Source organism: Charadrius vociferus, unplaced genomic scaffold, assembly GCF_000708025.1.
Source record: "Charadrius vociferus isolate BGI_N301 unplaced genomic scaffold, ASM70802v2 scaffold305, whole genome shotgun sequence".
NCBI lineage: Eukaryota > Metazoa > Chordata > Aves > Charadriiformes > Charadriidae > Charadrius > Charadrius vociferus.
Window position 1 is genome coordinate 359,381 of NW_009648473.1, and position 14,542 is coordinate 373,922.

The following is a 14,542-nucleotide window of genomic DNA, read 5'->3' on the forward strand; positions in this document are numbered from 1 at the left end:
TCTGGCTTTTTTGGCTGCTCTTTGTTGAGGTCTGTCTGGATTTAACTTTTGTCTTCTGTTCTTTTCTGCTCCCGCCCTCACAAATCATAGGATCACATTTCCTTTCTGTATGCTGGACTCGATGAGATTTTCTGAAAACACATATGCCTTTTAGAATCTTACAAAAAATGGCTTTGATGCTGGAAGTTGATGATACAGTGGAGCACAGGAAATTCCATCTCAACGTGAGGAAAAACTTCCTTACTTTGAGGGTGGCAGAGCACTAAAACAGGCTGCCCAGAGAGGCTGTGGAGTCTCCTTCTCTGGAGATACTCAAAACCCACTTGAATGCATTCCTGTACAGCCTGCTGTAGGTGAACCTGCTTTGGCAGGGGAGTTGGACTAGCTGATCTCCGAAGGTCCCTTCCAACCCCTACCATTCTGTGATTCTTTGATTATTTAATGTTAATTTTTCAGTTAGCCTTTGCACGAGTCAAGTGGCTGAAGGGAAAAGGTGCAAACAGTTATGTCATTTTCAACTTATTTTTTTGCAGAATTTAATTTCATTTGAACTTGGAGGTAAAAATGAAGATGGTAAGGGCAGATGTCCATTTGATCCTGCTCAAAGCTACACATCTGTTATGGTTGGTAAGTTCAGACTTCGCATACATCAGTATTACATATAAAAATGTTCGATCTTTTATGCTGTCATTCTCCAGTCTGTCAATATCAAAATGGTAGATTGCGTCTGTATTTTTATATCTCTACTGTGTATCTAGATAAATATTAAAATACTTAAGTAGTCAACCTTAGCATGTTTCTTAAAAGGAGAACTTAAAACTCTAGGTTGCTTTGGAAACCACTTTTAAAATACTGATTCTTAATCTGTGTTTTCAGATGTTTAACATATTTAGTCCAAGTAGTCTAAATGTACTTTGCCTTTGTAGTATCAATTACTGTCATTTCAGTACGTTTAAAAAGTACAGTTATTTGGCTGTTCTGAAGACATATCCATGAGACAGAATAGGGAAGCGAGATATTTATTACAAGTATATTACTGCATGATTATACACCACTGAATCTTGATTTGCTGAAACCAGAGTTCATGGCAGTACCCTGATGTCACAAGATCATAAATGAGAACCTCAAAGTAACATGAAACAGAAAACGAGAAAGAAAAGAACACGCTTCTTGCATTGTTGCTCAAATTCTTAAAAGTTGAATTTGAATAATGGTGGCATAGAAAGAGAGTAAAATTATTACTTCCAAAACTTCTGTGGCATTTCTTAAGTAAATTTGCATTTTTGTACATAAACTGTAGGTTTACATGTTAAGTGTTGAAGTAGCACAAAAACAATGCTGACTTTTGCCAGTTGCTTGTGTTAGAGCAATAATAAACCCAAGTGTGGATGTGTTAGCCTTGAGAATGGTCAGCAGAAATGTAAACACAGAAGACATGTCTGGGGCAATTTAGAGGAAATCCCTGTTTATCTTTTCTTGTGGGAATTTTAAGCTTACACAGTCTTCTGAAATATTTATGTACTCTTTTTGGTATCCAGTGCATAAGAAAGTCTAAAATACTTGTTTTTGTGTTAAAAGATGAGGAGCTTTATTCTGGGACTTCTTACAATTTCTTGGGAAGCGAACCTATCATTTCACGGCACTCTCATCAGAGCCCTCTGAGAACAGAGTATGCAATACCTTGGCTTAATGGTAAGTGGGCATGAGAACTGGCCCAACCAGGTTGTTTTTCCTTCTTCAGTGTCATGCTTACAGACAAGGAGTTTAAGTGTCTTACCTGGGGTAAGGGGCAATTGTCTAATATGTCACAGAGAATAGATTTTGTTGTACTGGCATACACTGACATGTGAGTGTGTGCTCTCGTGTGCCATCAAGAGACTTTATTTTTAAATTTAAGGATTTTTTAATCAGCATTGAGAGTGAAAACAGCTTCGAGACATACAGGCTTCAACTTGATGTTAAAGGGTGACAGTTTATTTTATATATACTTGTTCTTTCTTGCAATAATGTGGCATAGTTATGATATAGTAAGGAAGAGAATGGTTTTGGTCTCTAATGAGTTTTCAAATTGAGCAGATCGTGGTTACTGATGATTTCAGTTCCTGAATTTCAAAGCTCACCAAATTTTGTGAATGCTTAGAGATTGGTGGCTTTCTGCCAAAAAGGACCAAAATTAGCATATTCCAAAAGATGCATTATGTCCAAAAAGTACAGGATAATGAGTTTTGTAGTACATGTTGTAATGTCATTTTTAGTACTTAAGCTAACAGCTGAAATAGAGAGGAAAGGCAAGGGACGGTACTCTCCAGGCCCATTAGAAAACCACGCTTGAGTATGGACTGAACAACGTTGAAGTACCGAGGTATCAGACCGCAGAGATCTCTCAGGTTCCTTAGGGCCTTGACATAGGGTTTGTGTTGTTGTGGTTTTTTGGTCTCTATCTCTATTTTTTAGAAATTCTATTCTTACTATGAACAGCAAACTGTGTAGGCAGGTCAGTGACTGGAAAGCAGGTAAGCGCAGTGTGAGATTTCGGCAGAAAAGGACTTCCAGAGGGAATCAAGTTAGTAGTCTCATATATAATATAAAATTCTTCTCTTTCTATCTGTAGAGCCCAATTTTGTTTTTGCTGATGTGATAAGAGCGGATCAAAACAGCACAGATGGAGACGATGACAAGATATACTTCTTTTTCACTGAGGTGTCTGTGGAGTATGAATTTGTTGGAAAACTGATGATTCCAAGAATAGCTAGAGTGTGCAAGGTGGGACATAGTTAATTTACTCTTACTAATTCAGCTAGAATTTTGTGTGTGTTAAAAAGCATTATTGTGGACTTACTGCAAATTAAATGGAAGTAGTCAAACTTAATGAATCTTAATGAATCAGCAATTTCAATCAGTTCAGTCAGTTCTTCAGAACTGCAGAAGCCTAAATGTTGCTTTGAGAACAAATACTTGATTTAATTTTGCACAGTGGTGAAATTTCAGTACATCTGAGGGTTCTGCCCTGGGGAGAAAAAAAAACCAACCACCATAAAACCCAGCAAAAGAAAAAGTGCCTCCCTTGGCTGCTCCTTTTTTTTTTTTTTTATTTTTTTTTTTTTTTTATTTAAACAAATATAGAAGTACAGCTCCCTGGGAAGAACTGACTTTGGTTGGAGCTGAGTGTTTAGGATGTTTGTCAAGTTACTTTCAAACAGCTGTATACAAACAAAACTGTAGCTGTGTCCACAGCAGAATAGCTCTTGACTGTGGTGTAGCAGATGGGACTTCTATGAAGCTGTTAGAGCTGCCAGAGCCTCAAGGAAAACGGTCACCAGCAGCCTGATTCTGTCACACTTGCTGTGTTTAAACCTCAGTTTGTTAGGCTGATTCAAGTATGTACTCAGGAGTGTTTGTTAAAAATCTTGCTGATGAAAGAAGTATTTTCCAGTAGAAAATGTTGATTTAACAAAAACTTTCTCAGTGGAATGTATCAATTTCCTCAGGATTTTTTTTTTTCCAACAGGAAATTTATCTAGCTTTTTCATTTTGATGAGGTTGAAATGTTTTATTTTGACTTTACTGCTTTGTATTTAAACATGGAAGTCAAAACATCAATAACAAGTTAATGCCCTTGAGATTTCCATTAAACAAGCAGCTGGAAGCAGGTTTACATTGGGCTTATTGTTATGGCCCTCTTCCCACTGACAGCTTGTGCGCACTTTAAAAGGGGAGTATCGTGGAATATGAGAGCTTTATTACTGCTGTTTGTTTGAAATGGGAATCAATGGCAGGTTACAAATCTGTAAGCATTTATACTTAACTGTTTTCATAAATTTTGCAGATTTCCTTTAGTACTGCATTGGATAATGAATGGCAAATACTAATGATGTTCAAATATGCCCTGCTTTTGGAAGAGAAGTAACAGAGCTACAGCTCGAGTATCAAATATTTTGAAACATTTCTAGTCAATATATCTTGGCTTCTTTAAGCCCTGCTACTGGAAATCCTTAGTAAAGGTGGTAACTCCTTGCAGGATTAAGCCATTGCTGCATTTCTTCTAATGAAATTATTAACGTCAGGCAATTTTAAGTGCATATTGCAACATTAGAATTTAAATCACAGTTTAGATGTCACAAACCAAATGCAATGTTACTTAACTTCTCTTTTAAGGAACAGTATAATACTTCCATGTTTATTTTATTTGTTCTAGTAAGCAGTTTTTTTCTAAGGGTACATTGCTCATCTCAGTTTTTCAAATGTTGCTGAAATACGGTTCTTGCATAACTCTCTTATCTTGTCTTACCTCTATAAGTTGACAAAAACCATTCTGCATTAGTTTTGTTGAATCAACTAATTTTTCTGTGGCTTCCTTGCTTTTCTGTTTGTGAATGTGTTAACATTTATTGATGGTGCTGTTAGGTTCTAACTGTTAGAAAATAGCAGGGCTCAGTAATTTTATGCTGTATGTATAGCAGTGGTTCTTAAATGCAAAAATGTTGTAAATTCTCCTCACAAACACCTTTTTATTTTTTCAATATCAAAAGAGGGACCAAGGAGGATTAAGGACCTTGCAGAAAAAATGGACTTCCTTTCTCAAGGCCAGATTGATTTGTACCATCCCTGATAAGAATTTAATTTTCAATATTATCAATGATGTTTTTATTCTCAAGTCTCCGACTTTGAAGGAGCCAGTGATATATGGAGTCTTCACCCCACAACTGTAAGTGTGGACTATCCTTTTCCTAGATGAGTACTTTACTTCTTGTAGTAACAGAGATTAAATAATTACTCCTATAATATTTTTTTTTTTTCTTTCTTCCTGGACTTTCAGGAATAACGTGGGGCTGTCAGCAGTGTGTGCATACAATTTGTCTACTGTAGAAGAGGTTTTCTCAAAAGGAAAATATATGCAGAGTGCTACAGTAGAACAGTCTCATACAAAGTGGGTACGATACAATGGGGAAATTCCTAGTCCTCGACCTGGTGCAGTAAGTTTCTGTAATCTTGGATCTGATGACTAGTCTTTTTTTAATGCTCAAGGGTAAAGAAACTAGAATTTTAGTTTGTCCCAGCCTCAGTACTTTTTGTTGTAAAGACTTTGTAGAAGAACACTCAAGTGATTTATTCTGAACTTTATATCTGGGAATCAGAGTGGGTTTTTTTAATCTATAATTAAGTTATTTGCTGGTTTTGTATTTTCATTATTTTGTTACTAATCCTCTAGTGGTGAAATAGATGACAGTATACACCAGGCAGCATCAAATACTTTTTAGTTCAGATGAACAGAAGTATAGCAATGATTGCATTGTCTCTGTAGATTCAGCCGGTTTATCCAATGCAGTACATTGCTCTGGAAACTAAAATGTTCATAGTGGGTCTCTCACGCTTTTCTTACTTTCTCATGTTCCCTGCAGTCATCTTGTTGCTACTGCTGAATTAGCTGTCAGTTAAAAGTAGTTAAGAAGCATGAGAGTCCAAAAAGAATATTTTTCTGAAATGTGTTTTGGGCCCAAGTAGTCCGAAGCTCAGGGATTAGTACATCACAGAAGCCAAAGTGCTACACGACCTGAGGACCTTCCTTGGTAGAATGAGTATAATGTAAAGGTGTGCTTACTGGCCCAAATAATGCAGAGAAGAAAACACATGTAGCTGCTGTTAATTGTCTCTATTTTGTACAAGTAAATGATATCATTTGGTTGTCTCTCTCTCTCTTTTTTTTTTTTGTTTTGTTCCCCCCACCCCTGCTAGTGTATAAACAAGGAAGCCAGAGCATCAAACTACATGAGTTCTCTGAATTTACCAGACAAAACATTGCAGTTTGTTAAAGATCATCCTCTAATGGATGACTCAGTGACTCCAATGGGAGACAGACCTCGACTAGTAAAACGAGATGTGAAGTATACCCAGATTGTGGTAGATAGAGTCAGAGCACTCAATGGCACCATATATGATGTTATGTTCATCAGCACAGGTGAGTCCTGAAAAACACTTTTATTAATGATGTACTGATTCTTTAGGCTGAAGTACGTTCTAAGAGAAACTCTTGAGATTTTCACATTTACAGTGCTTGTACACCACCAGCTGGTGTTTTCATTAAGTTTAAGGGGTTACAGTGAGTAAGTGGAGAGTCTTGTGTGCTTTGAAAATGTATTGCAGGAAAATAACTGCAAAACTGCAATAAGTGCAACAAAGCCACATAGAAGATAGTCCTTAATTAGTCATTATTTGTCCCACAATGTCATTTCTTGCTTGGAGGTCCTTATGGTGGCAGGGTTAATGATTGCCATTGGCACAGAGTTGTGTGAAGTCTTCAGCTGAATAGCAAGCAGATTATTGAGACAACTTACAGCAATTGTGCAATTTTTCCCCTGCTTTTTTGTTTTAAGGCTCTTAAATATGTTGCTTTGTTGTTTCAGATCGAGGAGCCCTGCACAAAGCTATCAGCTATGAAAATGGAATGCATATTATTGAAGAGACACAACTTTTTCCAAACTTTGAGCCAGTCCAAACTCTCTTGCTTTCCTCCAAAAAAGTAAGTGCTATAAGCATCACAGCATTCCTCTCATTTTGCTTTTCCACAAAAATTTTTAGTACCAACTTGTAACCTTGTCGTGATGAAAGACGACTGTTAGTCACTGGGCACAGAGCCAAATGCTGCACCTGTAACTTCTCATGCTGCAGCAATATCACATATTGCCTGCTGCATCTCAGTGTGTGTGGTCGGTGGCAAGCTTCTGAAGGTATGTAGATATGGGGAAGGTGGTGGTGGTGTCACAGGTGTGCAGCTATTCACTTGGATTCCACGTGTAGAAGCTGAAAGCTGTAACGTTTAAAGGTACTAGTTTTCAGGTTAGGAGTCAAGTAAAAATCCTGACCCCTTGTGGCCATGGTAAATCTGTGAGGAAAAATCCTCGGGGGTTTAGCAGAGGAGCGGTATATCTTTCTGAGGAAATTGGCCTAAGAGAGAACAGTCTTGCCTAGCAGAGAGACTCATAATTGTGTAACTCATTGGTTTCTGCTGTCCCAAATGTCGCAGGCTCCTGCGTGCTGGATGTATCATGCGAACAGTCACATTGGTGCAGCAGGGGGTGAGGTGAGGACCTCTGGTGAGGTCCTGTCTGCCTGGTGGGGCACCAGGTGCAGCTGTGGTTGGGGGACACAAGCCTTGCCACAGGCTCCCAGCTGTCGTTCTGCACTTTTAGTCAGTCACTCAGTTTAATCCTGGAGTGGTTTTGTGACACTGGGAGGATAATCAGTGTGTGTACTTTTGTACACTGGTTAGGCTTCTGGCCCTAGTTACTCAGACCTGCAGATCCATGAATGTCTATGAAATTATTACCCTAAGCAGTGGCTTGAAGCATCAGACCCCTCACCTGGCAAAACTTTGGGTGTTATTAAGGAAAGAATGACTCTTTTGAAGTGTCTGGTAGTAATACTGGCATTTAGTAGCTACATAGTGATCGATAAATGCTCTGCAGCTAGGGATTTAGGAATACTTCCAAGATACCTTAGAAACAGCTTTTATTTTTGTGTGTTATTTAATAAAACTTTGCATGCCAACATGATCAACTCAGTGGAAAAGAGCTTTATGCGGTAATTCTTTCAAGCTCATCTTGCATGCTCATTTGTCTTTTCATGCTTATAATAGAAGTCTTGAGGACAGAGTATACTTTTGACAGACAAGTGAAAATCAGTGCTCACAGATTTCATTAAAGATGTTCGTGTAATTTTTGTACGATGCATCACACTGACAACTTACTGTATGTATGCACACATACACAAACACATATATATATGTTTGCTGGTTCTGCTTTATCTGCAAAGAAAGCTTCGAATTCCTTGCTTTGACAGGAGGTTTCAGCGTTTGCCCTGTGATAGAAGATAATGATAAATAACTCTTCTAATAAATATGGTAATACACATCCTTCTAATTGTGGGTGAATTGTGGGATCATTCATACATTGGCTTAATTACGATTCCCCCATTTTTGGGGAGTGGAAGGCAAGGGGCAGGCATTACTGCCTGATACCAGAGATGTGATCTAGCAGTTTCAGCATGCACTTGTGAGCCAAGGCTAATGATGGCACTGAATTTGTTTGCTCTGAATACGGGTGCCATGTTCTCAGTTCCTCAAGAATATCGTGAAAGGGGGCAGTGTGAGACATGGTATAGGGGCTGCATAAGGAACACACTGTCTTTTTGCAGAGAAACTTCTCTCAAAGCTTAGGTTTGAAACAAATGGCTGGTTCCTGCCTGGCACTGTGGAGAGTAACAGCATGTATCTTCTGCAAGGGAAAATTTTCATGTTGCTAGAATAAATTTTGACACATAAAACTAACACCCAAAACTCAAGCAGTGTTGCCAGTACATTCCCATAAAAGCAGTAGTCCTTTTCAGCAATGAGGAGCAGGAGGCTGGGTCAGGTGCTGGAGTCAAGAAAACTGTATAGTTGCAGTACCACCCAAGCAGGGATTATTTCGGCTCCCCAGCATGAAAACACCAGTTTCTACCTTCTTGGACATCACAGTAGCAGTAACAGTTAGTTGCTTCTGAAGTCTTTCATAGAGCTGGTATTGTGATGTGTGTAGTGGCATCCCATAGAAATGGGTTAATCACAAGAGGATAATATTTGTTACCCTGGTGGTGGGCTTCAGACCTCTCTGGAGTCAGAGTCCTTTCTGAACACGTTATTGCAGTAGTCTCCAGGCCCTTCCCATATACCTTCACCGTGCTTGGAGGGTGGTAGGCAGAGTCAGATGAGCCTACAGTAGATCCTCACAACTCCCACTTGACTGAAAGATGTGTCTGGATTTTTTAAAATGGTGTGCTCAGCTCACTGCATGTTCTCTGAACTCAGGGATGTACCAGCTGGGAACCATGCCAAGACACTACAACCCATGCGCAGTGTTGCACTGCTGGTTTGGACGTTAGCTAGCAGGGTGCTAGAGAGATGAGCTTCCTTCAGTGCATTGGGGGAGCTTTCCAGCAGAGTGGGAAACTTTTCCTGGAATGTCATACATCTCCAGCACTGCGGACTTCCTTCTGTGGGCACCACAGGATATTCCAACACTAACCTAAGTTAAATTTCAGGATGAAAGACTGCATTTGAATGTATGTCTCTGAAGTTTGATTCTCTTTCAAGGTCCATCTTCCAACAGGGCCAGCAGGTTCTTTTTTGATCCAGTTTTGCCTTTCATCTTCCAGTGTCAAGAGTTTCCTTGAAAGCTGTCTGCACTCTTCATATATGAGATGGATCCAAATTGATTTGTGCTTGGTCTTGTAGCTTCATCTAGAGACTGCTGTTAGTCAGAGTGCATTGTTTATTAGCTTAATTTTAAAACAGATTTCCTCATGATCATTGCATTAGAGAGACTAATCTGTTCCAAGTTCTCATGGCAAAACCTCCTTGCATCCTTGTGAAAGAGTAACAGTGAGCCCCAAAACCTAATTCAGCCCTAAGATGCCCTGTTAGTTTTTTTACTGAGGCTGTTTCTGATGTTGATTAAAAGGCTGCACCACGAACATGACTTTTTTGAAGGATGTTTCTCTACCAGAAATCTTTCCTGGATGTCTGCCCATCATTTTGTGACCATATTCATCCTGCTGGAGTCAAGCAGTCTCACTGCAGACATGTCCCCCTCAGTGCATTTTTACGTACTGAGATCCGTACGGCTGCAGTACAGGAAAAGCCACTCTGTGCTTGGATCCAGCTCATTTGCCATGACAACTGCGGTAGGGTGCTGATAAATCCACTCAGTATTCTGCTCAGGATGAAGCCAATTCACTGCCAAGGTGGGGTGTGCTGTTGGGCTTTGTATGTACAACCTCCCAAAAGGACTAGAAGGTCAGTCACTGGTGGTTTTGGGTTGCAGCACAGGTCCTTTTCTTGAGGCTTTGCATAGTAATATGTAAATTCACAGTGTAGCTATCAGTTTCCCTGAGCTTTGAAACAGGTAAGTGAAATAAGACAGCTGCCCACATTTTATGAGAAGGGTGTTTGGGATGAGTGTGATCTTTTTCTGCCACGCTTAGCATGAGACTAGTTTGGGATCCCCAGCAACAGTGGGTCAAACAGCTGTCCTGTTTGTATCCCCCTTTTCCTAGGCGTCAGGCCAGTGCTCTTTCCTTTGAATACTATCCAGTGTTCCTCCTTGAGTAGCAAATAGGTAGCTGCATTTGACTCTTGCCAGGCTAATGGCTGATGTGGCTGCAGAGACTTGGCTGGTAGAAGAGCTGAAGGCAGTAGGACTGCATTGGGTTAACAGGAGCAGGAGCAGGTCCTACATACAGCAAGCCTTCCTGTTCAGGCTTGCGTGTGCCTGCTGCAGCCATGTCATCAGCACAGGCTTGCCTTCCCTTGTATGAGGATTGTTGGAGCATTCATTATTTGTGAAAAAACTGTGTGATGAAGCCATGGTTAGACATAGTTACTTTCCATTCTGATAAACTGTATCTGTTTCAGGATTTTGTTCTTTTGTCTTTTTGCACTTGCAGCATTGCTGCATATTTTCAAGATAGGTCTGCTTTCATTTCTAGGAATAAAAGCTAATCAAAATACTTATTCCCTTCATGCTCCAGTTTTTACAAACATGACTCTATGTATGCAACTCTTCACTTTTAACTATTTTTAAATTGTTTCATGAATTGGATTATTTGGCTTTGAGAAAGTGATTGGCTCTGGTTTTTTTTGTTGCGCTTTGTTTGGTTTTTTTAGGGCAGAAGATACCTCTATGCTGGTTCAAATTCTGGCGTGGTTCAGTCTCCGGTGGCATTCTGTGACAAGTACACTACTTGTGTTGACTGTGTTTTAGCAAGGGATCCTTATTGTGCTTGGAAACCCCTCGAAGCTTCCTGCATTGATGTTTTCAAAGAAAGTGAAATTGAAAGGTAATGGTAGCCTTTGATTACCATACAGTTACAATCAGTATTGCATCAGTCTTGCCCCTTACTGATTACTGGCATTTTTTTAACTGCATGTTTTCAAATACAGACTTTTTCCTATCCATCTATGTCTGCTTGTGCTACTTAGATAAGATGAGTCTTGCTTAGTATGAGAGTATGGGCAGGCTATAGGAAACAAGATTTGAAGTTGTAATACTTGGACTTCCTTTTACAGGAACTGGATTCAGAACATAGGTGGAGATGCATCTTCTTGTTCTGGTAAGTTAGTCTTTGAGGAGCTCTTCCACATGTCTAGATGGAGTAGTGAAAGAGTTGTGTTTAGTTTGACTTGGTTTTTGTGATTACGTGGACGTTCATTTATATTTTAATAGGTATGAGATTCTGCTTTTTAATATTCAAGCATCTGTACAGCCTGCATGTTGTCTTAAAATGTCTATGTTTGTATACATTTCAGTGTGCAGTACACAAACCCCTGAAATGAAAGGGGATACCTCAACAGCGACCTGTGAATGAAAGCAGTATTTACCATAAGTACTTCTAGTGCAGAGGCCACCGTCTCTGTGATACAGCATTTGACATTCTACTGTGAGCCTTGATAAGTGCTTGGTTGTTGCTGATGGATCAGATGAAATGATCCTGAAAAAAGGTGGTTTTATGGTGAGAGGGGAGGGGGACACAGAACATGATACAGAGCAGCTGAAGTACCCTCCATAGTGCTTTAAGGCAAGTAACCACAGGTCCTTTCTTTATAGCGTGTGCTGCTGCCACCAGATCAAGGAGATCTTAAAGAAGAGTAGTGTTACAGGAGATTTGTGCTGCAGTAAACAATCCTTTTAAGAGTTTGATATACTCTGTTTTTATTTCTAATCCAAGCAAAGCATGGACCACCATGAGAGTTTAGCTCATTTTTTTTTTTTGTTAATTTATAGTGTTGCACTGTGAGTATGCCATAAGTGCTGTTATTTTTTTAGAAGAGTTTAAGTTGAGTAACAGCACTTTCTTCAATTTCTTGGATATTTTGTAGTTGCTGACTTACTTAAAATGCACTAATTGCATATAAAATAATACTAAGTTCAGCATCTTGTCTCAAACAATGACTCGTCGCAGATGCATGGTCAGTTGTGGATCAACAAGGTCGCAACTTTAGAAGTGGAGGCCGTCTTAGAGTTTGAGGTGTCCTATCTCGTAGTCTGTCTTGATGTCTCGCACGCAGCTGTAGCTTGGTATTTCACTGAGATTCTTGCATGCTGTCATCTTGGTCTTGTGAGGTAATCTGAATGTCGTAATCTTTACATTTCTGTTAAGACCATAGTAGTACAGTCTCGTGAAACCATATGGATTAGAGCAAACGGGAATCATTGCTGATACTCTGCACATTTATTTTGATGTTCCAGATAAAGTAAGAGAGAATTCCCTACAGCATACATTCAAGCATGGGAGCACAGCAGAACTCAAGTGTTCTCAAAAATCCAATCTGGCACAGGTAGTTTGGAAGTTCAAAGACGATGTACTGAGAGTGGAGAGTCCCAAGTACCGTCTGCTGGAAAAGGCGCTGCTTATCTTCAATTTATCAGAAGGAGACAGTGGTGTTTACCAGTGTTTGTCAGAAGAAAAAGTGAAGAATAAGAAATTTTCTCAAGTGCTGGCTAAGCATGTTTTGGAACTGAAAAAGATCCAGCATACCACGGTGGGTCCCACCGCAGCAGCTGCACCAACAGAAGGTAATAGCGATGTGCCAAAAGTGTCAGCTGTATCAACCGAGGGGTCTACTGCTCACACCTCGACCACTCACATGCTACCCGTAACAACAGCGAGGATAGTAACAAAGCCCATTGGCCCTGTCCTAACAAGCGCAGCCTCCAACACAGAGCTCTTCAATTCAATTCCTGATGTGGTCCCAGAAAAGACAATGTTCCTCAAGTCAAATGATAACTTCCTGTTGATGTTCCTTTTCCTCTTCTTTTTTATTCTCTTCTTGTGCCTGCTCTCCTACAACTGTTACAAAGGGTACTTGCCAGGGCAGTGCTTGAAATTTCGCTCTGTCATGCTGCTTGGTAAGAAGAAAACGAAGTCAGATTTTTCCGATTGTGAGCAAAGTGTGAAGGAGACGCTGGTGGAGCAAGGCAGTGTCAGCCACCAGCCTGGGGACCAGCCGAAGCCGGCGCATGACACCGGCTACGAGACTGAGCCTGACTGCGGGAATGGCCAGCTGCAGCCTGGGGATTTGCAGGCATCCCGAGAGGCCAAGGACAAGCCTTTCGATGTCAAGTGTGAGCTCAAGTACGCCGACTCGGATGTGGAGGGGGACTGAAGGACCCAATTGTCCATTTCAGTGGCGGAGATCAGCTGTGGTCCTGCGGCTGGCTATTTGAGCACAGAGAGCGTGGGTGTGACAGCTGAGCCATAGCGGGGTTTACGTGCTTAAGCTGTACAGCAAGCCAATTTGCATTCAGATCTTGCCAGATTAGAGAAGCGGTGTTCTTGTCTGCAGACCATAGCATCTTGTGTTGTACTGTCTTTATTTTATTTTTTTTTCAAATGGCCAGTTTCAGATCACAATTTGTTTGTTTCCAATTTTTCCCCCACCAAGCACTTCGCTCTCGTGAGCAGTTACTTGCTTGTTCTTCAGCCCTGTTCTTCCATAGGATAAAAGTAACTTTCTAATTCAGTTGGCTTTAAAAAGTACTTCAGTCTACACATATTTTTAGCTGCCATTAAAAAAAGACCTAGTTTCATTTTAATTCCAAATTGGAAATTAAGTTTAGTTTATCAGATTGGTAAATTATAGACTTTTGTCCAGATTGGGACATTTTTTTTTCTTTCCTTCTAGTGATTATTTTTAGTTTTATGCTTTGTGTTTTGGCACACTATGTCTCTTTAGTTGGTTAAAGTTAATTTTTTTAACTGCTTTTTAAGTATCTTAGATCTTAAGATATAATGGGGATAGCATTGGCTTGATTTGTGTATGACTCTCAGGGATAATCTTGTTTAAAGGCTTTTTTCTTTGCTGCTTTCTAGAAATTTAGGTACAACAATGCCAGTATGAAACATGGAGTAAGTTAGGGGGGAGGGCGGAAAGAATAGCTTTAGGAATGCTTTTCCTTTCTTTTTCTCTTTTTAATTTTTTTTTCCCTTAACCAGCAAGCTGGTGGACATAGTCACATTCTATTTTCTATACAAAACTGGATATTTTTTTTTTTAATGAAACAGTACAGGCAAGCAGCTGTCAGTTAGGAGTGACACGGAGAGAGGTTTTTTGCACTACGGAAGCAAAACAGGAATTGAGAAGAATTAACTACAATAATTCAGCTAGTGACTTGCTGGAATGGACTGTTAGGATACAGCCTGATAAGAAAATGTTGCCGATTTTTTTTCTTTTTTTCAGATTCAAAAATAACTCAACTTCTTTTTGTGACAAATCTTTGCAGCGTCACCCTTTCTGGATGACACCTTCCAATCTCCTATGCAACTGGAGACTGAAACTGGAGCTGCTCAAACAATCAGTCGTTTGAACTGTTTATGTGAATCATGCCTGCAAACGTGAAAGTGTGCATTTGTTCTCAGCCTGGTTCACAGCAGCACTGTTTGTCTGTAAAAGCATTCTGTGTGGTACAGTCCTGAAGAATTGTTCCTCTCACTGCATCTTTCTGTAAAT

General features: G+C 39.9%; 1 protein-coding gene across 1 annotated transcript in view; it reads left to right on the top strand.

Annotated features, from left to right (window-relative positions):
- The window catches only part of SEMA4D (sema domain, immunoglobulin domain (Ig), transmembrane domain (TM) and short cytoplasmic domain, (semaphorin) 4D), a 20,555-nt gene extending 7,357 nt beyond the window's left edge, over positions 1 to 13,198 (top strand). Inside the window, exons 5-14 of the mRNA XM_009885663.1 lie at positions 534 to 627; positions 1,579 to 1,692; positions 2,612 to 2,763; positions 4,530 to 4,705; positions 4,817 to 4,973; positions 5,734 to 5,956; positions 6,402 to 6,517; positions 10,700 to 10,872; positions 11,102 to 11,145; positions 12,282 to 13,198. Of these exons, the coding sequence (XP_009883965.1) occupies positions 534 to 627; positions 1,579 to 1,692; positions 2,612 to 2,763; positions 4,530 to 4,705; positions 4,817 to 4,973; positions 5,734 to 5,956; positions 6,402 to 6,517; positions 10,700 to 10,872; positions 11,102 to 11,145; positions 12,282 to 13,198 (2,166 nt within the window). The remainder of the gene's footprint in view (positions 1 to 533; positions 628 to 1,578; positions 1,693 to 2,611; positions 2,764 to 4,529; positions 4,706 to 4,816; positions 4,974 to 5,733; positions 5,957 to 6,401; positions 6,518 to 10,699; positions 10,873 to 11,101; positions 11,146 to 12,281) is intronic.
- Positions 13,199 to 14,542: the final 1,344 nt, after the last annotated feature.